This window comes from Mirounga leonina, unplaced genomic scaffold (genome assembly GCF_011800145.1).
Source record: "Mirounga leonina isolate KUSES-001 unplaced genomic scaffold, KU_Mleo_1.0 Mir_54, whole genome shotgun sequence".
Classification (NCBI taxonomy): domain Eukaryota; kingdom Metazoa; phylum Chordata; class Mammalia; order Carnivora; family Phocidae; genus Mirounga; species Mirounga leonina.
In genome coordinates this window covers 9,604,589-9,630,922 of record NW_023270812.1, presented here as the reverse complement: position 1 = coordinate 9,630,922, position 26,334 = coordinate 9,604,589, and the positions used below count along the sequence as shown (strand labels likewise).

General features: G+C 51.8%; 1 protein-coding gene across 2 annotated transcripts in view; it reads left to right on the top strand.

Annotated features, from left to right (window-relative positions):
* LOC118001843 (ribosomal protein S6 kinase alpha-2-like) overlaps positions 1–26,334 on the top strand; it is a 155,719-nt gene that overhangs the window by 71,561 nt on the left and 57,824 nt on the right. Inside the window, exons 3-8 of one of the 2 annotated variants that reach the window (XM_034992008.1) lie at positions 4,183–4,264; positions 15,346–15,426; positions 17,518–17,597; positions 20,320–20,426; positions 23,252–23,289; positions 25,671–25,813. In XM_034992008.1, coding sequence (XP_034847899.1) covers positions 4,183–4,264; positions 15,346–15,426; positions 17,518–17,597; positions 20,320–20,426; positions 23,252–23,289; positions 25,671–25,813 — 531 coding nt within the window. The remainder of the gene's footprint in view (positions 1–4,182; positions 4,265–15,345; positions 15,427–17,517; positions 17,598–20,319; positions 20,427–23,251; positions 23,290–25,670; positions 25,814–26,334) is intronic. The other variant, XM_034992009.1, reaches the window with a different exon arrangement.

Genomic DNA, 26,334 nt, shown 5'->3' with positions numbered 1-26,334 from the left:
TCACTGGGCCCCTCTGTTCACCTCTCCCTGGGCCCCTCCGTTCACCTGTCACTGAGTTCCCTCCGTTCACCTGTCACTGGGCCCCTCCGTTCACCTGTCACCAGGTACCTCCATTCTGTCTTTCCTCCGTGCAGCGATTGCAGATGCTGGAGATGCAGGAAGGAGTAAAATGCTGTCTCTGCCACTTGGCCTTCGCACTGATGCCTGCTTCCGACGGCAGGCTTGTCCCAGGGTCCGTCAGCATGCCTTTGCCATCCCGCCCAGGGGAGGGGCCCTGATGGCTCTTCCCTCAGCTGCTGTGAATCTGCTTGTGCAGCCAGAAGGAGCCCCAAGCCCCAGAGGATGACTCCCAGGGGCAGCATCTCTGAGGGACGGTGGGGGCTGCAGCCTGCAGGTCCCCGTGCGGGACCACACGGAGAGCAGCGCCTGCTCTCCTCTCCAAGTCAGTCCTGCAAAGTGTAGGAAGCAAGTTAACTGGTTTGCAGAGCAGTTTGCTGGGAACAATGGAGAACATCTCTGGTTCTTAGTAAATTGTCAAGCCATCATGATTTCAAGGGTGTCCAGAGAGCAAAGGAAGCAGTGGTGCTTGGACAGGAGAAACAGCCTTGTCCTCAAAGAGATTTAAGCATTGAACTGGGAAAGCAGTGAAACTCTGGAAGATGTGGCACGGTATGTTCAGGTGCTGCGGCGAGTGGTGCACACCAGGTGCTCAGGTGCATAGTATAGACCAGGCGCTCCTTGAGAGTCTGCAGGCAGGAGAGTCCAAAAGCAATGCCATCACCCTCCTCCGCATCCCCTTGCCTGCTCCTTGGTGTTCCTCATGGATAAACACCAGGGATCTGTATGGGAACATTCTTTTCTTTAAAATAATATGCAGATTACAATTCCCACATTCTAAGAAGGGATCAAACCAAATAAAAACATGCCCTTGCTTTCCTATCACTTAATTGGTAGCAAATAAGAATGGGTCTTTAAATATCTTCCTTTTGAGGACATTGTCCCCCTAACATCCTCTGAAAGGGCACGGCCGCCACCAGGTCGGCTCCTGCGTTGGAGAACACTGGAGACCAATCGCGACGTTGTAGCTCTGAGAGCCGAAAAGTTCGCTGAGAGAATCAGGCAGTGGTTTCGCTGATCACGATGACACCTGAAGATTTGGGGCGATTTAGGATGACACAGCATCTGTCTCTGTGTGTCCCCACATAATGTCCTTGCATGTCACATGCTGAGCTGCTGAAGAGGAAGTCGAGAACAACATGGGGAGCCCGTTAAAGCTGAATTAGAGATGGAAGGTCGGCCACTATGTGCTGAAATTGCTGGAATTATCCAGAACCTATTTCACTGTGTCCAAATGTGTTCCTGACCAATGCGCGTCCAGCACCAGAGGACGAGGTGCGGGGCGGTGGTCGGGAGCGGTCACCTACGGCTCGTGAGCCCAGCTCCTTGCTCGTGACCACATTCACTGGTGGCACTTATGACCCCGTAGTTCATGCCCTCAAGGCTCTGTTTACCTCCTGTCGGGCCCTGCTTGCCCAGGGGGTCCCTCCCGCTGTGGTTCGAGTTGTAGCCCCCAGCCCCACGCGTAGTGGGGGCTTCACAATCACAGCAAGAATGGAATTTTTTCCAGTTCTTTTCAAAAATAAAAGCACTCTTTTAATAACAGATGCATACAAATTGCCATCACAATCAATCATCTCATTTTTAAAAGCCTGAAATACAATAGAGAAGAAGGTTTGATGTGCAACGCTTCATGCAAAATCTAACATCATTTGCGATACTCTTAGTGGGTGGAAGCCCCCATGAACTCGGCTTCCGGTGTCGTCTTCAGTGGGACGGGGTTTCCACTAGTCCTCAAGCTCCTATGTCTGCCCTCATGCACGTTTCCGTGTGTGTCATGCACCCGCTCCTCATATTGCAAGAGAACAGGTGGACAAAGGGATGAAGATGCAGGCAGAAAAGATGGTTTCGATATTGCACATTTTGGAAGAGGGTCTTATTGCTGTTGCTGGTCTTCTGATTCTAAGAATGCCTCGTCTTGGGGCTAACCAGTAGGCTTCACTGTAAAGAGTCAGTAGGTTTACTGGCCCCAGCCGAGGCGCACAGAGGGCTTGAACAAGGAGCCACCGCGTCTTCTCTGCACCATGACTCAGTGGCCCAGGCTGGCTCCCCCGCGGCCCCACGGCCAGGGCTCAGCTGGAGTGTTTTGCTCCAGTTCCGCAGTGCTCTGACCCCAGAGGTCCCTCTCTGCTAGAGTCACAGCTGTTTAGCCAGCAACCCCTTCCCTGCCACAGACACCCCTCCCCCTCACCCCCATGCCTTTCAGGGCACAGCTTTCTTTCCAGGGTGCTGGGCACTGAGGCTCGGGCCCAGGCCCCTCAGGAGGGCCCCCAGCCTCTCCCACCTGCTCACTGGCTTGCTGCCCATCACCTGCATCCTGGCTACTCCCCTTCGCTCACTGGCCCGCGCCAGCCGGGGACAGGGCTTGGAGACCTGAGGGGACCACAGCGTGAGCAGACACACCGCAGGGCCCATGACTTCCCGTGAGTCAGAGGACTCAACATGTCGGACACTAAAGTTTTTCTCTGCACACCCCCCTTTCTGACAACTGGGGGCAGCTCTACCTGCCCATCGGGAGGCTCGTCCCCAGCCGGACATTCCCCCGGCAGAGCCCTCATCACACAGGCTCGTGTCTCATCCTGTGCATCTGTGCTCACTGAGGGAGAGACCCTAGACTCTCTCCCTGGGGGTCTGCCCCACAGCCTGCTTCATCCAGCCAACACAGAGACATGTCAAATGTGCCCCAAAGATAAATATTAACACTCAGTGACGCAATAGTCCGAATCCAATAGAAAAGGGTGATTCTACTTCTAATTGTCCACGATTGCCTGGGCCCCTCATTCCTGGAGGCAGCATCCAGTGGGGCCGGCCTGGCCCTCTTGCCCTCATTTTTGTGTGGGCCGGGGGAGGCAAGGGGTCGTTGGCATTGACCCCGATTTGTGACCTGAGAGCAGTGGGGAAGGAGCTGTCCCAGGGCCAGGACCCGCTCAGGGTCAGGAGGCCGCTGCCTGGGCTCCAGGGCACACGGTGACCCGAGGACCGACCCCATGAACCCGCGTTCCTCTGCTGGAACTTGGTATCTTCCAGGTCACTGGAACTGGAAGCCGTGTCCTGTGGGGACAGCAGACCCTCTGCTCTGGAGACCTGCCCTCAGCCATCTTCTTCCCCTTCACTCTCCTCCCCGAGGGGGAAGCTGTTGGTCTCTGTCCCCCGCGGGAGACGCTGTAGCCCTGGAGGCATGTGCAGTGGCAGGTCTTTCTGGCTTCGAGGGTCCGTGAGGCAGGCATTTTGGGGAGGGGGTGGGTCCCCGTCACCCTCGTGGTGGCCCCTGCCCTGGATAGCACGCGTCATCCACGTGGCGGTCTCTATGATGCCAGTGGATCTCCGCATCTGCCGTCAGTGCCCCAGGGGGGTGTGTGTGTGTTTACTCATCCTGTTCAACAGTCGTGACTGTGACCCTAAGCTCGCTCAGCTTCTCAAGCAATTTTCTCTTTGGTTTTCCTTGATGTTGTACCTCAAAATGTGTTTCAAAAATGTCATTAAAGATCCACACAGTGTCTCTAAGAGCCATTTAGAAACCCACTCTATTTAAAAAAAGAAAAAGAAAAAGGAACTCTATATAAATTTAACTCTGCTCAAAGCTAAAATTCGGGTGAAGAAAGCTCAAAGTAAGAGAACCCAGATTATCTTGAGAATCAGAGTCTATTCCATGTGATCGGCAGGAACTCTCATGGTGGCTTCCCAGCGAGGACTTACAAAGGGATATTTAGAATAAGCCAAATGATCTCCCTTAAAATTTCAGAATATTATCTGTTTTTCTAAACAACTGGTCTCTTTTTTGTTTTCTAGAAGGGTGGTAATACCTTTGCTAGAAAACGTTTAGGACAAAGTTAGTGTGCCAAAAACAAACGACTCTTCACACACACACGTGATGCTTTTCATCACAGAGTTGCAGTCAGTTAGATGACATTTGTCCCAGCAGCCTAGATGCTGGAGGAAATTTTACGTATTTATTTTATTGGATTTTTTCCCCTAAACTCCCTTGTATATCACCTTGTCAAATCAAATAAGGACAAGGAGTTCCAAGTCTTCCCAATCTCAGATGTTGCGTGCTCTCTTTATCAGGTGTTCCTGGTGAGGAAGACCAAGGGATCTGATGCTGGGCAGCTATATGCAATGAAAGTCCTTAAGAAAGCTACCTTGAAAGGTGAGCATTTCACGAGGGGGCTGGCTGTGTTTGAGACGCCAACTGTGGTTCGTGCGCTGCCGACTGTTTGCGTAAATACGCATTCTATTTCGTATCGCGTGATTTCTGAAGTTGTCTCTGAAGGAGTATATCAGACACGTTACTCTCAGGCTGACAATAAACAGTATAAACATTTCCCTGGACATTTAACATATCCCTGCAAAATTTCCACAATTTTCAGAGAGAAAGCCATATTGCGTAAATACCATTCTCCCACATATGTCCGGCTGTGGCGTACGATTTGGAAAATAGCTCATCAGGGAAGAAAGCAGAAGCAGGTCGTATGGCTGCCTGTGGACCACAACTCAGCCTGAATCCTCAGTGAGACTGGATTGCTCAGTTTCAAAAAAACGTGTCAAAATAAAACCGCATCCAAGATCCCCATTCCTGGCTCACAGTCTCATAGCCAACAGCACGGGAGAGCTGAGCACCTGCTACGCTCTGATCCCCGCCCACTCTCCCCGTTGGTGAGGGAGGGGCTCGTCCCCTAAGCAGTGTAAGATGTCCCAGCACACACAGCAGGCCCCGGGCAGGTGCGGCAGAGTTTATTGGTCATATACACTCATCAGCCTGGGGAGGAGCAGAGGGAGGAGGGAGGAGCAGAGCCACCGAGGACAGGCTGGAGGAGGCAGGCTTTATAGTAACAAGAAGGCAAGGTGGCCCCCGGTGCCCCGTGTGCTGGGCCTGTTTGAATCATTCTGTAAGCTGGTAGGGAGCTGAAGCCTGGTGAGGACCAGATGGGGGTGTAGCTGCTCCAGCTTATCCAGGAACTGCAAGATGGGGAGCTATCTGTCAAGAGCAAGGGGCTCTGTGAGGCTCAAAGATGTCGAGGCCGCATGTGTGTTTTTAGGTCTTAAGACAATGTCCTCAGCAAGTACATTCAGGGGGCGATACAAGGAATATAACATTCTCTGCACACACGTCACTTACTATTGGCTGGCAAATAAGATAACCAACAGTTTAGGCCAGGAAATACGTAAACCATATAAATATAGACTTGCACATCCTAGGTATTCCAAGGAGAGCAAATGTTCTTCCAAAGGAGGTTGTTCAAGGCTGGGACCTTAAATGGTTCCTTTTCCCTTTGATCACAACTGTCCCTTCTTCCCCTCAAATACGACCTCACCGTCCCCTGCCCCTGGGAGGAAAGGGAGGAAAGTCGGAGTGACACTGGAACCGCTGGAAGGGAATCCGCGGCCATGCACCGGCTCTGGAGGTGCGAAGTCCAGTCAAGGAGCTCGACTTTGCTCTGTTAACCCACTGCTCAACCTGCACTCCGTCAGCGTTAACCTTGAACTCTGAGCTCGTGCCAAGCACTCCAGCTCAGTGATTCACCCTGCACGGATGCACATCTCCACATTTGTTTGTAATCCAACCCAGTGTCCTTGAGAAAGTGCCCTGGGCACAGTGTTACATGGGTCAGACAGGACAGAAAGCTGTGTCTGCAGAGCGATCATCATGTTGTTAAATGCATGAGCATCTCTGTCAGTACAGGTCCGTGCGTATATGGGCAGGTAGGAGACGTCATGCTAGTAGGAAGTAGGCCAAAATGAAAACAGTCTCAAGATTACCGATAACTTTTATTTTTCCCCCTATACTCTATATTTTAAGTTCTCAACAAAAATAAAACATGTTTGACTTCTTATAATGTAAAGTTATTTGTAAAATACTCTGGAGCATGTGCTTGATGATGTAAAATTGTATTTATGCGTGAGAATGAGCCATATAAGTGTAAAAGAATAGGAAGATTTCCCATGTCCTTGTGCTTCTTTAAAAGCTGTCTTTCAAACAAAACATTATTTGACATCCTTTACTGTTTCGGCTTTCCATACTGGTCCACCACGGAAGAATAGATTTTTTTCCAGAAATGCAATTGACATTTATTTTCTTAAGAGACAATAAAAAGGTGGTATATGTATATACAATGGAGTATTAGGCAGTCATCAAAAAAATGAAATCTTGCCATTTGCAATGACATGGATGGAACTAGAGGGTATTATGCTGAACGAAATAAGTCAGTCAGAGAAAGACAAGTATCATAAGATCTCACTGATATGTGGAATTTAAGAAACAAAACAGAGGACCATAGGGGAAGAGAGGAAAAAATAAAACAAGATGAAATCAGAGAGGGAGACAAACCATAAGAGACTCTTAATCTCAGGAAACACACTGAGGGTCACTAGAGGGGAGGGGAGTGGGGAGATGGGGTAACTGGGTGATGGGCATTAAGGAGGCCATGTGATGTAATGAGCACTGGGTGTTATACGCAACTGATGAGTCACTAAACTCGACCTCTGAAACTAATAATACATTATATGTTAATTAATTGAATTCAAATTAAGAATTTTTAAAAAGAAAGTAAAAAGATTGACAAAACAGTGCTTCGAGTCATTGGAGGACCGAGTATGTGCAGGAAGGAGGCCAGGTGTCTGTGTGCACCAGAGGGAGGGGGCGCTGAGGCTCTCTGAGCCTCCCTCCTTCCTCACTCATGGAAGAAGAGGCTTGGCTCAAAGGATTACTGAAATCCGTGTGAGCTCCACCACCTCTGCATTCCACGAGCCCGAGTTCTTCAGATCCTCTCCACCTTCACGTGGGCCCCGGTTTGCAAGCTGATTAGTCATCCCGCAGAGTGTTCGAGAGAGACAAGGAATGCACGGTAACCGTGGGGGTGACGCTCCCTGCTCGCCAGTGACACCCAAAAGTACAGACAACCCCCCAGAGCGAAAATGCGAGGAATTCGAATAGTGAAATCACACTGAGAAGGTAAACATGAAAAGGGGGCGGAGGACTTGCAGAAATTGTCGTAAAACTCCAGATTGTTTCTCAAAAACACGGGTGACTGTCGTGTGTGCAGAAGAGAGAATTGCTGTCAGTGACATTCCAGATAACTTGACAGGAGAATAATGGTTTCTGACAGCTCTGTTTTATCTTTACATGCCTTTAGAGCTGTCAGGCACCTGCCCCTTTCTTTAAGGAGGCGGCACATCACTCATAAGGGAAATGTCAACTGCTCAGCATCTGAGGGTGTGACGAGCTGGCCGCCCCCCCCAGCCCCCGCCTGTCTTCCAGCACCTCCTCCCGCCTCGCAGGGCAGGGCTGCTTGCTTCCTCCTGGCTTGAGGACCCTTTGCAAATGTTTCCCTTCTTTCCTAACTCTGTATTCAGTCCTCAACACTGAGTTGTTCCAGTAATAATTCCATATAAAGCATTCCAAACATCACGAGTCCAAAGGCTGATGCCCCGTTCATGTTGTAAGGGAATAGGGCTCAAGTGACCGTAGACATGGTCCCCAGCATGAGACCAGGAATGAAGACAGCTGGTCTCCATCCCCTGGTTGGTGAGTCAGCAAGTAGGGACTGCCGCCCACGTTAGTAACAGTGGCTCCCAAGAGTGGCCCCAGCTGGAATCACCTGCGAGACTTCCACGGCTTCTGCTGCCGGGGGCCACCCCTGTGGTTCTGGGTCGGTTGGTCTGGTTGGGTGTCAACACGAGAAGGGAGAGGACCCCAATACTGCGGTCGGGAGCACACACCTGGGCCCTGGGGCGCATCTTGCTTCACCTCTGCGGGCCGTGTCACGGTGGGGAGCCTCTCCCTCCTACTTAGAATGGGGTGATGCCCGTGAGAGTACCTGCCTCGTGGTGTTGCTGACGTAAGAAATACTTCCACGGTGTGCATCAGGTGCTGCAGGCATGGCGAAGGCCAGGGTCAGCTGTCCTCAGCCCTGCTCCTTTTTTCCATGAAACCTGGAGATGCATTAGGGCTTTTCCTGTCTAGATTTGGGTAGGTCTGATTGCGTGCAGGAGTGAGGAGGGAGGTTGGATATTAATTGCCGTCTGGTTAGAAAGAATTCCGTCTTCCTCCGGTCCCAGGGTCTGTAGCTACCACCATGTTCGTTAATTGCCACGAAGGACCGGAAGCTGCACAGGAGCCCAAACGCACAACCCGCGGCAGAGCTCCTGGTTAGCGCTCTCTCCTTTCCCCGGGCCATCCTCCACCGCGTGGAAGGGCTTCCTGCATGAAAGAGTTCTTCTTTGCAATGGCAGTTTCCTGATAGGTCTTCACCTGTGTTTTCACGCAGAACTCATTTTTCAACCATCTTCCCTATAAGTCAGCTTTCTAAGCCCAAAGGTGGGCATTCCCTGCTTTGAAGGAAATGAGTGTTATTCTGTCCTGTTCTATTGATTCTAAAGGGAAAAATACATTATTCTGGCAAAATCTCTTTGTTGAGCAAGTTCCGTGACTCCTGGCCAGTTATGGTTATGGCAAATGTGTTTGTCGGCAGGGGTGGGAGGGCCGCCAGCCATGAGGATGGAGGCCGTGGGGGGACCTGGCCGCTCCCAAGCTCGTCAGATCACCGACTGGGGCTGTTCTGCTCATCGTTCATCCTTTCCTTATGACGTAGAACTCTGATGACATCCCCAGGACTGTCAGCAGATGGGCTGGGAGCGCTGGGTGTGCGGTGGCCGGGGTGGACACGCACGGTTACATTCATCCTGATTACAGCGTTTGAGCCAGTCCCCCGTCTGACTCAGGACAGGTGGCCTCAGACCTCAGAACGCTATTTCCCGCACCGTTATATTGATTCTTTTTCTCTTACACTGATACGATTCATTCTAGGACACTGACTTGCTCAGAAACAGCTTCAATTAACGCCTTAGTTTGAACAGATTTTATTTCCAGGCAAATTCATGAATGTCATTTGGCTCACATTTGGAGAATTGCCAATTCCAGGGGTGGGGGGTTAGCAAGGTGGGGAGGAGAGTAAAGCAAGTTGCAAGCACACGTTCTAAGTGCCCCTCCTGGTGTCATGGTCCTCACTAAGGCACAGAGCAGTGACGCCCTCACCATCATCCCATGGTTTGCAGCTGTGGAATCCAGTGCTCCTCCCGTGATAGCAGGTGTCAGGGACCCAGCCTGTCCCCTCACATACCCAGGCTGTCATTTCCATATCAGGAAGCCACGGCCGTCCAGTTGTCCTTAGGGCTTTCAGGATTCAGGGGTTATTTCCCAGCACATGGTCTGGGACAAAAAGTAAAATGACAATGACTCCCCCTTACACTTCCCTTGCTTGTCTGTCTCGGGCCTCCTGGAGGCCCCCTGTACCTTAGATAAACATCATCCGTAGGGAACAGGCACGTTATCCTACAGCGCCTGTGTACTTTGGGGTCCTTCGTCTGTTTGTTCCTACCAGGACTGTTTCTTGGCTTGTAGATGGGTTATAAAGTAGGAAATAGATGACTGTCCCTCCTTGTCATCGTAATGCCTGTGCAGTGTAAATGCGGAAGAGAAACGGGCTGGGGATTCATCCACAAAAAGAGTCTTTAGTCAAGAAGTGACTTAAGTAACCATGTCCCCCTCTCTTTAAATAACCTGGTAAAGAGAAAAAGACAAATCTTGGGGAGTGAGGCCTTGTATGGTAACCAACATGATTACCATTTTTTTATTTTTATCATTTATAGTTTTCTTCCTTTCTTTTTTCTCTGGACTAAAGAATGGTACAGAGTTTTGGCCAGCAAACACGAGCAACACAACGTCTCATGGGAGGCCACTTTTTGCTATGAATTTGACCTTTGAAGATTAAAATGTATTGTGTGAGGACAGATTTTAGTCTCATCCAGAAGACTGCTTGGGGTATAATTTCAGACCCAGTGAGTTTTTGTGGGCAAGAGAAGGAAGCAGTGAGGAGTGGTCACGGCGCTGAGCCGATCCTGAGCTCACCTCCCACCTGCGCGTGGACTCCCATCCTACTCGAGCATTTCCGACTAGCGCTCTCAGACTGGACTGGCCATTTCTCGGGGAGTTCAGGAACGTGTATGAGGGTGGGAATGGAGGTTGAACACCTCTCCACTCCAAGATGCCAAGCCATTAAGCTGGCCGGCAAAAACAGGCCTTACATTTTGGCTTCTCACTTGACAGGACATCTCAAAGGACTATGGGTTTTGAGATATTCTGTTACTACAGAAAGGGACATTCGCCACCTTTTTAACTCCTAAAACTCCAGAACAGGCCAGGTGGTTGAGTAAACAAATTAACAGGTTGGAATGTCTTAAACTTTAAATTCTTCATGAGCACAAAGGAGTAGATACATCTAAAGTTGTCTAAAGGAGTGTGTTGCCTGGAAGTCATGAAGATGTTGGTAATTGCACAATGCACCTCCTCCCTGGTTTTCCTGGGAAGGAAACGGTGCCCTTCACTATAGGGTGAATTTTTGGGCATCTCCACATTCATCTTAGTGCTTGGGGCTGCCACAGGCCATGATGGCTGAAGGACACATGAAGGTCACAGCTGGCCCCAGGGGATGCCGAAGGCCGTACAGACCAAAGCCAGTCGTGAAAACCACGTCCCCCTAATCCTCCACGTTGCAGGGCAGCCACAGTTATAGGGTTGGTTTGAAATACAAAAAGTCTTCATTTATCCCCGATACATACGGTTTATTAATGAATCTCAAAATAGCTTAGAACGTTTTTCTTTTTACATCCGTAGTAGCAAGCCCCACTCAATTCCAGACTCACCTGTCAAATACCAGGAATAAAAGTCCCAGGGAGATAACGTGGCCTGACCCCAGGTTCTGCGCCAGCCTAGAACCGCCCAGCCAGACGGCTGCTGGCGTTTCGCTCCGGCCGGCATGATGGTCTCTAGTCTCAGCTCGCGACGTCTCTCCAGGTTCTGTGACTCACTGACACCGTAGCAATGCAGGGATGGAGGAAACACCTCTCTGGGCTTTCTTTTTTATGTGTCTAGGTCTTAGGAATCAAAATCCCCCGGCGCCTGAGCTGTCCCAGAGGCAGCCTGGAGACCGCACCAGGCGGCGACGCATTTGCTGTCCATGCCCGGGTCTTTCTTGGTGCCAGGACGCTCCGTGGCTGCATCACGTGGCCGAGCCGCCGGCCCAGGCCTTTCCAGCCACCCCGGGCTCCGGCCCGAGAGCGACCAGCGGGGCCGGGAGAGGCATCGGGGAGGGCGGGGCGTGGGCTCTGCTCGGCTGGACGGAATCCGCAGACCCGGGGAGCGATGGGCCCCCGCGCGTGGTCTCGCGGCCGTGGGGCACCACTCTATGGAACCACTGCCCTGCGGGTCCCCGGACACGGATGGTCGGGGACGCCGTGTCAACGCTGACGAAACCGTGCCCCGTGTGAACACAGCCTGTTTCCTGGCACCTGGGGAGGAGCCGTGCACACCTCCGGAGTTGCTGCCATCGCGTGTGAGTGTGGACGCGTCTCCCCAGCTGAGCTGTTAGCTCTGTCTCTACGGTCACTCAGGGCTCCTGCATTTATGGAGCTTCCTGGCCCTCGTCCTGTTTGCCCCACACAACCTCTACGTGCTTTACTGGCCTTTTAACGTTACCATCTCTCGGATGGCCGGTCTGTGGACATTTGTAAGTCAATCTCTCCCTCTTCCCTGTGTGCAATGTCTCCATTGTTTTTATGAGACAGATCCCCCACCGGACGTCAGATGGCCATTCCTCTTTGTTATCATTTTCATGGATTGATTTTTTTTTTAACACTTAACTCTTTAATAGATCTGGGATTTATTTTTGTGTGAAATGTAGGGAGGAAATTTGTTTTCTGCTGTAACTTAACAGTTCCTTGGAAATTTAAATGTAAGATCTTTTTCTAATTTTTTCACTAGGCTTTTTAAGGCCTTTGGTTTCCATTACCAACACAGAATTCAGATATATGACTAAACAGTCTTCCTCACGCCAAACAGATCTAAGACAATGGTAAGATCAATCCTATTTAGAGGATTTTTAGATGCTCTGAACCAGTGTTGAAGACTAAGCCTTGCGAGGAGATACTAGGTGGGTGCAGGAATGCGGTGGCCCCTTTCTTTAGCTACTCTGCTTCCCCGGATCTTGTCGGGGGACGGTGGATGGAGCAGAGACTTCTCCCAGAGGAGCACGCACCTCAGGGGACAGAAGACTGCCGTCCCGTGGCCCTGTCAGCGTGGCCCACTCCGCTGAGGTAAAGACACCTCAGGAGGCTAGCCAGATGCAGCGATGAGCTCCTCGCTGTGAGGAGGCAGCCCAGGCCTGGGACATGGTGACAGGTGTAGGTCCACACAGCAGGTGGCTTAGAAAGGCTTCTAACTGCATTAGGAGGGACAGTCACTCACGGGATGTGCCCACAGCTGATTGCTCTGCCCTCCCCGCGGTGTCTCTCCTGCTTCCCCAGACCCCGTCCCGGCTCCCCCACATACGGAGAGGCCTCCGGGGGCACCCCTCACTGCCGTCTCTGCACACGGCTCCCCAATTCTTACTCGCTGGCGGCAGTCGGCAGCTTTGCCTGGTCGTGCCGCACGGAGGAGAGCGACACAGAGTGGACAGGGAGTGGGCAGGAGGAGAAAGAAACTCCAGGCCAGGCGGGGAGAGCTGTGCCTTCACCGTCCAGAGGTCCCGTTTCTGAGGAGCAGGGGGACAACCCTGTCCCGAGGTCAGCGTCCCCTGGCCTCACGAGGAGCCCGTGCTCTGCCTTTGGCACCTGCATCTCCGCATCCTGCGGTCTGCCTTCTGTTTACGTGGAAGACAGAAAGGACACTGAGCAAAGCCTAGCTCACCCGACGGTGACTCACAAATGAGAAACAGGAAGGCAAGACTAAAGTCTGCACCACAACCTCCTAAAAGGCTTGCACGCAATGACCACGCCCACAGAGGGGAACAGGATCTGAAACTCGGGGCTCAGGGCTCAGCGATGCGAGGCTGCATTAACTAAAACGCCCAGCGACCGGCTTCACTGTGAGCGCCATGCTCCACTCAGTTCCTGGGGCGACGGTCCCCACACGCGGCTCTTGCTCACAGCTCGTTTCCAGCCAACGCCACTTTGTGTCTCCTTTGTGTCCCAAGGGTGTGTGTTCTCCTCGAGGCTGGAGTCTGTTTCCAGCAGGGACGGTGCACCCCACCCCGGCGGGCCGTGCCCCCAACCGGCCTGGCCTGGAGCACCGCTTCTCTCTGCAGCAAGCCTCGTCTGCTCTCCGTGAATGCAGGGCACATTGTGTTTATCTGTTCATCGTTGACAGGCGCTCGGGTTCTTTCCACCTGTGGGCTGTTGTGAGTAATGTGGCTGTGAAAATGGGTGTGCAGGGACCTGTGTGAGTTCCCGTCTTCAGTTCTTTGGGATGTAAACTAGGAGTGGAATTGCTGGGTCACATAGCAGTTCTGTGTTTAACTTTTGAGGAGCAACCACTTTGTTTTCCAGAGACTGCGCCATCCTACGTTCGACCAGCTCTGCACAAGTGTTCTGATTGCTTGCTCCATCCTCCCCAATGCTTGTCATTTCCCCCTTTATTTATTACAGCCATTCTTTGGGAAGCATTTCCCAAATAAAACTTTAAAAGTATGTATCACAAAGCCAAAATAGGGATGGATTAAATGCCTTGTCCAGTAATGCAATATTTATACTGGTCCCTGGTAGGAATATTGGAGGAGATTTTCTCCCTCTGCTCACATGGGGTGGTACAAAGTCATTGCCCTTGGTGAGTCAATTTGCTTGTGGGAATCTTGGGGTTATTCTTATTCTCAAGCAGTGATCCTATTTGGCTTGTTTATTTTTGCCTTAAAACTAATTCCATCTATATTCTCAGATGGCTACATTTTGGCCAATGTCAGCATCAAAAAGAATAATGATGTAATTGGTTAAAACACACTAATTTTTTTAAAAATCCCTAATGCCTACTTATCCTCAGGGACAGAGAGAAGCAATCTTCCTCTTGATTTCCAGTTCGTCAGAAATGAGAAGATCCCGGGCACCTGGGTGGCTCAGTTGGTTAAGCGACTGCCTTCGGCTCAGGTCGTGATCCTGGAGTCCCGGGATTGAGTCCCACATCGGGCTCCCTGCTCGGCGGGGAGTCTGCTTCTCCCTCTGACCCTCTTCCCTCTTGTGCTGTCTCTCATTCTCTCTCTCAAATAAATAAATAAAATCTTTAAAAAAAAAAAAAAGAAAGAAATGAGAAGATCCCCATTTTGCAGCCCTAAATGACTCAAGCAAGGATCATTCATATGCATATGCTAACACTCTTGGATGAAGGAGTATTAGGGGCCCACAGCTCACTTGTTTTAGAAGAAAATGCTTTATGACCCGGTAATTTCTTTAACAAGAATGGCATCACCTTCTCTATCAAATACCACCCTGTAGGTTACTTATTACTTACAAAGGGACATGCCGGTCCTTACAGTAAGAGACTGATGACTTGGCACTTTAATCACATCACCAAATTTAGCATCACCTAGAGAGGGTCCCGCAGCACAGCTCACCTGCTGCAATCAGAGGTACAGAGCATCACCATTTGCTGAAAATGCTTAACCTCCATCTTATAAAGCCTCCAGACCTAACTTCAGTTTGCAAGAAATAAAGAAGTTAGAGCCACCAGTTAAGCAACAATCAGACAAACCCAGAATATGGAACAATCTACAAGAAACTGGCCTGGCCTGACCAAAAAGTCCACAAAATATGAAGAAGAAAAAAACAACAACAACAACAAAAAAACAACCCAAACTGTGGGACCATTCTATTCTAGAATAAAGAAATATAACAACCAAACGTAATGTGTGAACCTTGACTGGCTCCCACATTGGGAAAACTAACAGCTGTAAATGACATGGTGGGGGGTGTTGACCATGGATTGGGTATTAGATGACACTGTGGAATGACTGTTAATTTCCTGGAGGTGGCAGTTGTCTCAGGAGTTGTGTAAGAGACTGTTCTTACTCCGAGGAAATGCTGTTTGCAAACACAGCTAGGAGTCAAGTATCACAGTGGCCATGATTCTGTGTCAGAATTTTGGCTACAATGTATGTACGTGTGAAGAGAGAGACACAGAGACAGACAAAGACCCAGAAGGAACGCACGTGTATCAGAAAGCCCACAGCTGTTGACTCTAGGTGGATGGTTTAAGGGTGATCATTGTCCTACTGTTTCAACTTTTGTGTCTGCTTGAAAATTGCTGTAACAAAACATTGGGGGAGGTTATTTGTAGCTAATGTTTTATGTTCCCTGTTCTCTAGAACCCCATTTCTGCCCCCTGAAAGCCTTTGTTTTTCTGTTTTGCAGTTCGGGACCGAGTCAGGTCGAAGATGGAGAGAGATATTTTGGCAGAAGTGAATCACCCTTTCATTGTAAAGCTTCATTATGGTAAATAGAGTAAAACATAACCTACTTTTGAGAGGACCTAAGCAACCTTCCCCAAATCCAAGGAAAGTGAAACCGCACTGGGTCAGGAGAAGAGCCCTCCCTGTCACGGGGCCTGGCCTGTAGGGTGTGGGGCTGTCTTCCCTCTGCAGCCCCATGATCTCCTCTGCATTTTCCGCTCTGAGGGAGCAAGATGCCCTGTTTTAACCAGAGACTAAAGTGAGGGGGCTGTACTTTGCTACTAATTAAATTATCATCATTGATAAAGTAGTAAAAAAATAAATAAAAGGTCTCTTGGCCTAGATTGGGGTGAATCTGTGACATATTTTTGTGTTGTTTTAGAAGAAAATGCTTTATGACCCAGTAATTGCTTTAACCAGAATGGCATCACCTTCTCTATTTTAAGTGAATACTATGTTTCAGGCATTTTAAAGAGAGTAGCTCATTGAACCCTCAAAACTTTCTTTCAAGGGAGGTTACTGTTTCTGTTTCCTGGAAGAGAAATGAGACACAATCAAACAAGAGTGATTCTGGTGGCCACATGCGTGCGGCACCCACAAACTCCTCTGAGTTCGCTTTCTATCGTTTCCCTCCTCGGGGAGGCAGTAAGTGAAATCTTCAAACTAAAAATAATGAACGAGAGGCGCCAGACGGCATTAACTCTTACTGCCCTACCGAATAATTAGTATGAGGGAACTATAGAAGAAGAAAAAAAACCCTACCTTGTTGGTTTCAAAGGCACCGGGTGTGGGGGTTCTCCGAGACATTTCCACGAGTCAGGACGAAGCAAAGGTGTAAGCCGTGCTCAGAGGTAGGAGGGCAGAGGCTTCTCGCTCTTTGCTGGTTACCTCCTGATATTTCTCAGAAAACACTTCAGTCTCGTGTAGAAAGTGTGTGGCTTATGCTTTCAAAGCCAGTAGGAGTGACGGTGGCTGTGAATTTGCTGGGAGGCTCGGTGGCCACAGGCAGGTGCCCGAGCTCTGTCCTGCTTCCGCCCAGGGAGGCCGACCCGACCTCCCCCTCTCACAGCTGCCTGTGACCCCACTGTCAGATCCAGTCCCATGTGTCACTTTAGCTGGTTTCCAGGGGGTTCTCTGAAGAAGCAGCAGCATCTTTCAAGGATTTCTAAATGTGTCTTCCATGTCAGCTCTGTGGCTGATCAAAAGATACTTGTTCTCCTTCTGCCTGTCAAGCCCTAGGAGAGAGGATTGAATCCATACTTCACTTTATATGAGTCTGACAAGGATTTTTTAGTGAGAGGCTGTTTCTGAAACCCTAACACGTATCATGTTTCTAGTATTTTCTTTTAGAAAATAAAAAGTTTTCAAGTAAGCAGGGATATCAGGACCCCCTGTAGCCACACTTCCTAGGTATGTAAGATAGATGCCAAGTGATAGATCATCAATCACATCGAACTGAGAATCAAGAGTCAATGGTGATTGGTTTCTCTTAACCCTCACATGCACACTCAGCCCCCTTTGGAGCAAGGCACGCCTGGCTAAATGGTGGGCAAGACCGGAAGTATAAACAGCAGGCCCATAATCATAGTTCATGGTGATCAAACCTAGAACATGGGCCCCATTTGCCATGATGTACGATGCATGGGGCCGACCGGTCACCAACACCTCCATGAAAGAAGGGGTCAAATGATGGGTTGCCTTGACCTGGAGCTGTACAGAATGCAGCTCCATGAAGGAAAGGAGGCTTGCCCACACCGGGTCAGAGCCATCATCCGGCTCCTCACCAAACACCTCACCGTGGTGCCCAGAGCCCAGCATGGGTAGTGGTGATAGTGAGACCAGGTTGGAACCTGCAGATATGGGCCTCCATGTATTTTCCATCCCCTCTGTGATTAAAAAAGGAAGGGGGGACCAAAGGAGAGGAGAAGAAAGAAGAGAGGTGACCCTCTGGACCCTTAATAAAAGTGGGGGACACAGACTCATTCCTGCCGACCCTTTCCTGGAGTTCCACCCCGACAAGGCCCTGCCCCCTCTCCCCCGCAGCCCGGCTCCAGCCCTGTTTCTGGAACGTCCGGCACTGCAGCCCGCTTGTGTTCTCAGACCCCTGGGATGCCAACCCTCTCTCCTTCCACAGCCTTTCAGACGGAAGGAAAGCTCTACCTGATCCTGGACTTCCTGCGGGGAGGGGACCTCTTCAGCCGGCTCTCCAAAGAGGTACGCGGGGCAAAGAAGGCTGGCGAGCTCTCGAGGGAGGTCTGTGTGTGGTGTGCGTGCTGCAATTGTGTACAAATGGGGTGCATGCTCTCGGTATGTGTGAGGATGTGTGTGTCTGTCAGCGTGTGCGCTGTGGGGTTTACATGGTGTGTGTGGGATGTGTGTGCATGTGAACATGTGTGTGTGTGTGCATGAATGTGTGCATCTGTTTTAAAGAAGTCACACAAGTGATACAGAGAAGTGATCTGTTGTCCTTGAAAGATCATAAGCAAACAGGTGCTTTCGGGCGCCGGGAAGCGCGCCGACCCCCGTGGGGAGCAGACGAAAGCAGAGGTGGGTTTAGAGAGGCAGCTGGGGGACTGTTTCCCAGTATCTCACCTTCCGTCGTGGGAAGGCGCTGGGAGCACGCTGCCCACACGTCCCGGGAGGTGCTTCCGGAGCATCTAGTCGGGTCTTCCCGCGGGAGGGGAGGTCTCCGTGACCACTTCAAGCCCGGGCCTTGTCCTTGACCCCACAGTCCTGATATGGGAATTGTCCAGACTGTCACCCAGGGCAACACGACAGCTCTCTGGGCCCTAATCGATGTGAAGAGCTCTCTGCTTCACGGTGTGGAGGAAACCAGCCTTCTTCCTGCCTGAGGCAACAACAGCACTGGGCTTAAATCCCAGCGGCTCTGAGCCGTTCCTTCACACGGAGCCGACGGTGATGAAGGCAGCCACGCGTTGGACGGCACCTCGCCCAGGTCTCCAGTCCCTCCGGTGCCGCCTTCCCCAGCACAGCCAGGGTGATTTAACTGGGACGGTGTGTTCAGACTGCCCTCTCCCCTTCTCTCTCCCTCCCACTTTTTGGCCAGGAGACCCTTCAATCCTGCATGGACCTCCAAAGTGAGCAACAGATCAAAGTGGAGCAGGAGGGGGGTCCCAGGGCCTGCGGGCTGCTCTCTCCCTCAGACAACGCACAGCTGATGCAGTGAGCTCCTTTTATACAGGCTGAAAGCCCAGGGCTGGAGGACTCCGATCCCACTTCCACAACCAGCCGTTCTGGAGCAGGTGTCTGTCTGGTCCCTGCTTGTGCTCACATGTTCCCAGAGGGCAGAACTACCAGCATCTGCCCGTCTGCCGCCTGCTAAGTACTGATTTCCCTTCCCTCTCAGACCACGTGGGGTTTGGTTTCGTCCAGTGTCTGGCACCACACACCCTGTCACAGGTTTCTTGACCAAATGGCAGCAGTAGTTAGCAAAAAGCCCTATGTGACCTCCCGAGGGGAACGCGGGTCCCCCCGACACCTTTATTTCAGAGTAAAGGTAAAGTCATCAAGTGTGGGCACAGCAGATTCTCAGAAACGACGTGGGACAGTATCCTCCTCCCGTCCTCTCTTTCAACAAGGCCGTTGGACAGCATTCTGCCGTGTGTGGGTCACCGTCCTGACTTCCTTCAAGGATGCACCTCATGGGCTGTTTCACTTCTGCACACTCTGTCACTTGGACTTGGGGATTATCCTGAGATTTGCCCTAAGAACTGGACAAGTGGATAAATACGGTTGCACTCTGAGCACGGACCTGCAGAGAAGCCGTGGTGGTTATCCAGAGAGAAAAAGTCAGATTCGAGAGAATATGACAGCTAGCAGAATCGGACTAAAAGTTAGCCCACAGACTATGTTGACCAATTTAGAAAAGAAACGCCCAGCCAGGAAGGGCGCCTGTTGAGCACGGGAGAGAGAACAGGAGGTTCCAAAGGCCAGAAGGGCCATGAGGGTTGACACCTCCCAGAGGTGACCGCCCAGGACCACAGGGCGTGAGTCCCGGCGCCGATGGGAAGTGCCCCTTCTGTGGAATGGATGGGCCCCACCTGCGCCAGCCTGACGTGGTCACCATCCTCTTCCCCAACGGCCCTTATTCTAACTCTGTGCGTCCCAGGCAGCCCGCTGAGTCTGTATTGATTCTTCCTGTGTCTGTGTTCAGAGAGAGAATTCAGTCATCATACACAGTTCCAATGTCGGTGACATTGATTTCTCATGGTGAATGTAAAAACTGGTTTGTGCTAACAAATCTGCCTTTCTAGAGGGTGACTTTAAATATTACACGCTGATTCTAACAAGCGCGGGAGGAATGGAAACGTCCCCCAGACGATGGCTTTGAAGGGTGCTGGGCGCCTGGCCTGGTGAATGCGTCAGCTCGCCTGAACCAGGATGCCTGACTCGTGGACCCTGATGCCCACGGGTCCCTCTCAGCCAGCCTCCCCTGGCCCGGGTGCCTCACGGACTCTACGCCCCGTACATGTTGTTTTTGCTAGAACTCGGCCCACTTTGGGTAGATGGAAGGGAGTGGGGACGAGATCCCGGATACGTTCTCAGTAGCCCTTCCTCAGCCCTTCGGGGTGTCGCTTCACATCCAAACCGCTCATATTAAAATATCAAGCCCAGAGCTCCGTGATTCCTGGAGGCGAGGAGGAGGAGGAGACTAAGTGCTCCACTTCCGGGCTAATTAACCATCTTTGTAGGGAACTGCTCTTCTGCCTTCACTGATCTCCAGACTAGAAAGAGAGCTCATTTTTCCATTGTGAGAGCCAGCAGAGTGTTACGGGGGAGGGGAGCCTGTGATCTTCCGCAGAGCAGGACTGAGCCCAGTGCACTTTGCGGGGCTGACTCATGATGTTCTCTGGCAGAGCTCTTCAAAACAAACCAGCCACAGAATAAGCCAGACAATCTTGTTCTCGCTTCCTAGGTGATGTTCACCGAGGAGGATGTCAAGTTCTACCTGGCTGAGCTGGCCCTGGCTTTAGACCACCTCCACGGCCTGGGGATCATCTACAGAGACCTGAAGCCTGAGAAGTAAGTGAGGACGTGGTAGGACACCGCCTCCACACCGCCCTTCTTGCTGCCCCTGCTGGGAGCCGCTGCTCTCTCTGATTCCCACGTGGGTGCACAGCAGGGAGTAGGCTGGGGCCGTCCTGCTGCGGGCACCCCCCACGCGGGTTCCACCCGCCCGCCCCTGACACCGTGCCCAAACAGGCGTGGCTGATGCTGATTGGTACAGGCCGTTCCCGGCAGCGCCTCTCACCCGATCCTCGTAACAACGCTCTGGCGGAGGCCGGGCCGGGGCCCCTGTCCCTGCTGTTCGGGTAAGGCTGGGCAGGGAGGGGGTTCCTGCCGCACAGCTGCCCCCTCTCCCGCCGTGGGGAACTCCTCAGACGTGCACCCCGACGCTAGCTTGCCTCTCCACTCCGGTCCCTTTGGGGCCGTCCTCTGCAGAGCCAGGAAGCCTCCACGACTCCAGCAGGCCATTTCCAGGTGGCGAGTCAGACGAGCCTTCCGGAGAGTTTTTCTGAAAGACAGTAGCACCAGATTCCCCAGATCTTCCAATGAGCTTTTGCATGCCTTTGGTAAAGATCATGTGTAACATTTTAGGATATTTTAGCTATCCTCAATTGAAAGATTAAAGTCCCTCCAAAATCACAGTTTCCGTTTCAGGTTTTTTTCGTATATTCTGTGTAGAGCGGACACACAACAGTGGCCCACATGAAGAAGGAGGGATCTAGTGGGCGCTATTTTAGGTTCAGGAGGACCGCCTGGCTGTAGTCCCGAAGGCAAAGTCACGATTTTCTCACTCAGTATATTCACTGCCCCGTGAGACCATTCGATTCCACGCACCGAGGCCGAGGCCCACAACTGCCCGTGGTAGAGCCTGGTGGGACCCCCCAGCTTTGGGCACAAGGCAGCCCGTAGCCGTGGGCTGACTCATCGCCGAGGGCTCAGGAAGCGAGCTTCAGCCCGTGCTCCTCGGCCTTTCCTCTTTCATGGACACCGAGCTGAGGAAAAGACAGCTCCGCTCTGCTGCCATTTTTATTGGATGTGGTGGTCTTTTATGGGAAACGTCTGGGCAACGTTGTGCCCATACAGGAAGGGAAGTCCATTTGTCCCACACCAGCGGGACGCGCACATCTTGCATGGCTTTGGCATAACGAACCACAGTAGCTCGCTCCGGTTGAACATCACAGGCTGCACACCTCAGTAAATGTCTAGATGATCGCAAAAGGCCCTATTGTCAGCGTCCCCTCGGAGAGAACAGTATCCTATTAAGTACAGCTGCCTCCCTCAGCGAGCGCTCGCGTGAGGCAGATCCCAAAGCCATGAGCCCCGGGCACGTGTTGGGGCGTGCTCCCTGCTTCTCTCTCTCTTTAAAGGTCAAAGGGATCTTTACAGTTAAAAATAGTAATATTTAATCACAGAGTTGAAGAAAGAAGATTCTGTTGTCAAATAGAGTGAGTAGGGGATTCATCTGGAAAGCTGCTCATTTCCGGGCAAAGATTAAGTCTAACTGAAAAGCAAAGATGAAAACGTTCACCTCTTTCATGATAAACTGTCATCTTAATGATGCGCTGTAACATTTTCCTTCACATTTCAATAAAATAGTAGGTCTTTTTTTTTTAATCCCATGGCAGATGTTTTTAACTGTGGCAAGAAAAACAGTAGAAAGTGAGTGTCTCAACCTTTGTAAGTGTGCAACACACACTCACATCTCCGTGCAGCCACCAGCGCTGTCCATCTTCCAGACTCTCTGCACCTCGCAAAACTGAAACCCTGTCCCCGTGAGACACCCACTCCCCGCTGCACCACCCCTGCCCAGTACTGGCACCCTCCACCGTCTGCTTCTATGGCTCTGACTGCCCTAGGTCCCCCTTATAAGTGGAACGCACGTCTCCTCTGTGGTGCCCGGTTCACCGCACTCGGCTCCTTGTCCGCAGGTCCATCCACGTGCTCGCGTGGGTCAGGATGCCACTACTCTGCCTGCCTGTTGAGGCAGCCGGCCTTGCTTTGGTTCCTCGCCATTCTCTTCCTGGTCTCTTTAAGGCTACCTGGTACCCCCCAGGAGCTGACGGGACAGGATTTAATTACAGCAAAAAAAAAAAAAAAAAGAAAGAAAGAAAGAAATGGAAGACTCGGAGCCCTGCAGAACCCCGAGGGCTGACAGCCTGGAAGAAGGGCTTCCTCGAGTGCTGGCCTGCATCCGCCCTCGCGGCTCACCCTCTGCCCTGCAGTGAGGAGCACCCTCCCCCGGCAGAGCTCGGAAGAGCAAGGCGGACGCTCCCTCTAGGCCAATGCTCCAGGTTTCAGGCTCTGGTGGGACAAAGACACCCAGTGGGATAGCACCTGTGATGAGGGGCAGCCTGCCGAGCCCCAAGCCTCCTTGATGCCGAGGCCCCAGGCATCCCGAGAGGCAGGGTGGTGCTCATAGAGGGGTGATGGGGAGAAATAGTGAGCCTCTGGCCGTTGAGAGCCTGCCTGGGCAGGGAAAAATCCAAGAGGCTCCAGATCTCCACAGGCCAAGGCAATCCTGGACCCTCTCAATCATGTTCTTCATGCGGGATGGTCTGAAGGGTTCCTGAACCTCACTGTGGGCTAAAGAAAGTCTTGAACCTGCAGGTCCCAGCTTTTGCCTGGTTAACCCCAAACACTGTTGATCTGAATCCACTGGTGACCCAGCAGAAGCTGCTGACTGGGGAAGCAGTAAATCCCGAAGCCCACATCTACACGTGGCAGGTGACCCCCGCGTGGGGACTGCTGCCCAGGCCGCCCTGCTGTGCCCCCCGAGGTCTGCACACCCCCCAGCTGAGCAGGCCTCCGGTAAAACATCTGTGTTCTCCCCTCTCTTTCAGCATCCTGCTGGACGAAGAGGGACACATCAAGATCACAGGTTTGTAGAGGACGGCAGTCTCCCGGTGACTTCACCTCAGCCCTGGTAAATGTGGGGAGCAGCTCAGAGCCAAAGCCCTCCTAGCACCAGCATTTGCTGGTGGTGTCTCTGATTTGGCTGAAGCTTTCATAGAGCTCACTTATGTTACGTTGGTGTGCGTCCTCACAGCCTCTAGAAATGCTCAAACTTTCCAGGTCCCCTTCCTTCCCTCTCTCCTGTCCAAAGAACCTTCCAGCACCTTCCCTGCAGACTCTCATCCCTGGCTGTCTGTTCAAGAACGATGATGCACAGTACTGATGTGGGGCAAATATCGGTGCTCTTCCGGGAGCACGTCCCCACACTCTGGTGCCCTCCTGCCTTCAGGGACCACGTGTGAATGCACATGGGAGCCTGCCTTCCTACTGAAACCTCACGTCCGTCCCGTTGCCACCCAGTTGGAGCGACCTGAAAACACACACCCCAGTTCCATGGCACGCATTGTATTAATTTCCCCTTCCTGGTATCACGGTCACCACAGACTGAGTGGCTTCCAGTAGCACACCTGCTCATCTTATCGTTCGGGGGGCTCCAGAGAGCCTGTTCTGCTGCCTTCTCCAGCTTCTAGGAGCTGCTGACATCCCTCGGCTTGTGGCCCCATCCTCCATCTTCACGGCCAGCAGCACGGCCTTCCCTGATCTCTGTGACTCTGCCCCCAAATCCACATAAGGGCTCTTGTGTCACCTGGCCCACCTGGAAAATCCAGGACAACCACCCCATCTCACGATCCTTGGCTCATCACTCCTGCAGGACCCCTTTGACCTGTGAGGTGACCTCCTCACAGGTTCTGGGGCTCTGGATGATGGCATCTCTGGGGGCCATTCCCCCACCAGCTGTCCTGCTGACCTGGTTCTGCCTCATGTCCATACACACCCATTCCTGCATGTCCACCAGTTTGCTCTTCCTGAACTAACACTCTCCTCTCCTCCCCTAGAAGCTTGTCCCTGCTCGGGGTGCCTGGTCGACCCCTGTTCTTACCTCAAAGCTTCTCTCAGCACCCCTTCTTCCCTACTCTGTGGCCCCCATGTGGTCACGCTGCCCCTCACTTGCTGGCCTGCATGCCACCATGCCCTGTCTTCTCAAGGGTGGGTTTACCCTGTCTTCATGGATCCCCAAGACTTGGTGGAGTGCACATAGTAACTGGCAATAAATATTGGTTAAATATTTTTACAGGCTTGTTAATGTTCAAAGTTCGATTTTTAAAAGTTCTCATGAACTTATATACCAGACCCTGATTACCCCTTTCAGCGAACCTTCAGCCCACCCATTCCTGACCTGTAATGTCATGCCATCAGGGTCACGTGGCATGTGGTGGAGATTTACAGTTCTGTTAATACTTCAGACGTGTTCTCTGCCAAATGAGGAACTGAACGTACCCTATAAAAGTCACACTTGTGCCTTGTGCCTGGCAGCTGGAATGCATATGGAGCTACCGTGTCCAATTTATCTATAATATGACAGAGTTTGGGCTTTCTCTGATTTAATAATCATAGATTGTATTATTATTATTATTATTACTATTATTAATCATGACCCCAAGTTCATAATATGTGATAATTTGCCATTTGGGCCAGGCACAGATTACAAACAGCCCCCTCCCAGACTCTGATGTGTAAAGCAAGCCACTTTGCTGCGAGTGAGCAAACCCACCCGTGGGCGTTTGATGTTCTCACTCAGCACGTGGCCCTGGACGGAACTGATGGATATTATCCTTCTTCTCAAACATGCTGAAACCGAAGGGGTGCCCTCATCTTAGAAGCAATGTGTTCCCTGTGTCCTTCAGTCACTAAGTGCATGAACACACAAGCTTTGGAAGAAGGTAGAACGGACTGAGGATTTCTTGGAGGAGGGAGAGGGGAAGCGCTCACGGCAAATGCTCCACAGTCCTTATCAGACTCGCCTGTCTTCCCTTTGTGCCTCACCTCCAGGGACCTCCTTCCCCAGTAGCCTTCTGCCTGGACCTCTCTTCCAGCCCTTTCCTTCAGGGCTACCCCTCCCCTCCCATCTCATCCCAGCCCCGGGACCTGGAGCATCAGCATGCCCGGGCCACCTGCTGTGCCTTGTAAACAGCAGGGCTCCTGGGACTTCTCCTGTCTTGGCGAAATACAGCTTCTCGATACTGTTACCAGGCCCCCCAGGCTTTGTAGATTCCTGAAAGACCTTGAGCTGGGGAACGTACCACGTGGGGGTGTGAGGACACTTGCTTCCGAGGGGGTTGCCCTGGCCGGGACAGAGCGGGTTGAAGTCCCATAAATGACGCGGAAGCTCGCGGGTTGGGGGTCAGCATGGAAACAGTCCTGGTGCCTCTCCGACTGAGGCAGTGCCGTGTGCTCTTTCACTTTCAGATTTTGGGCTGAGTAAAGAGGCCATCGACCATGACAAGAGAGCTTACTCATTCTGCGGGACGATAGAGTACATGGCGCCCGAGGTGGTGAACCGGCGGGGACACACGCAGAGCGCCGACTGGTGGTCCTTCGGCGTGCTCATGGTAATGGTCCTCCCCAATCCGCGGTGGCATCCCTTGTCGCTGATCCCCAGCACTCGGTCCCATCCCCAGGTTGGCTCAGAGGTCCAGGAATGAGCAGGGGAAACAGTGCTTGAAATGTGGATAGGCAGTGTGTCCCCAGGTGACCCACGGACAAGGAGGCCACCATTTCCTGCAACCTCCTCCTCTGCCCATCCCAAATTCCCACCCCCAGCAAACAGAACTGGGATTCAGATAAGGACACAAATGCATTTAGAATCAAACCTTCTTTATACTTAACATTTTTACAGGCTGAGCATGAAGATTTTAAGGGATGTGGTGATTTTCATATTAAAGACATTTCTCTTATGTCAAACACAAAATCCTTCTACTTAGTTACAAAAATAACATGAGCCAAGGGCCTGGGTGGCTCAGATGGTTAAACGTCTGCCTTCGGCTCAGGTCATGATCCCAGGGTCCTGGGATTGAGCCCCATGTCCAGCTCCCTACTCCTTGGGAGCCTGCTTCTCCCTCTGCCTCTCTCT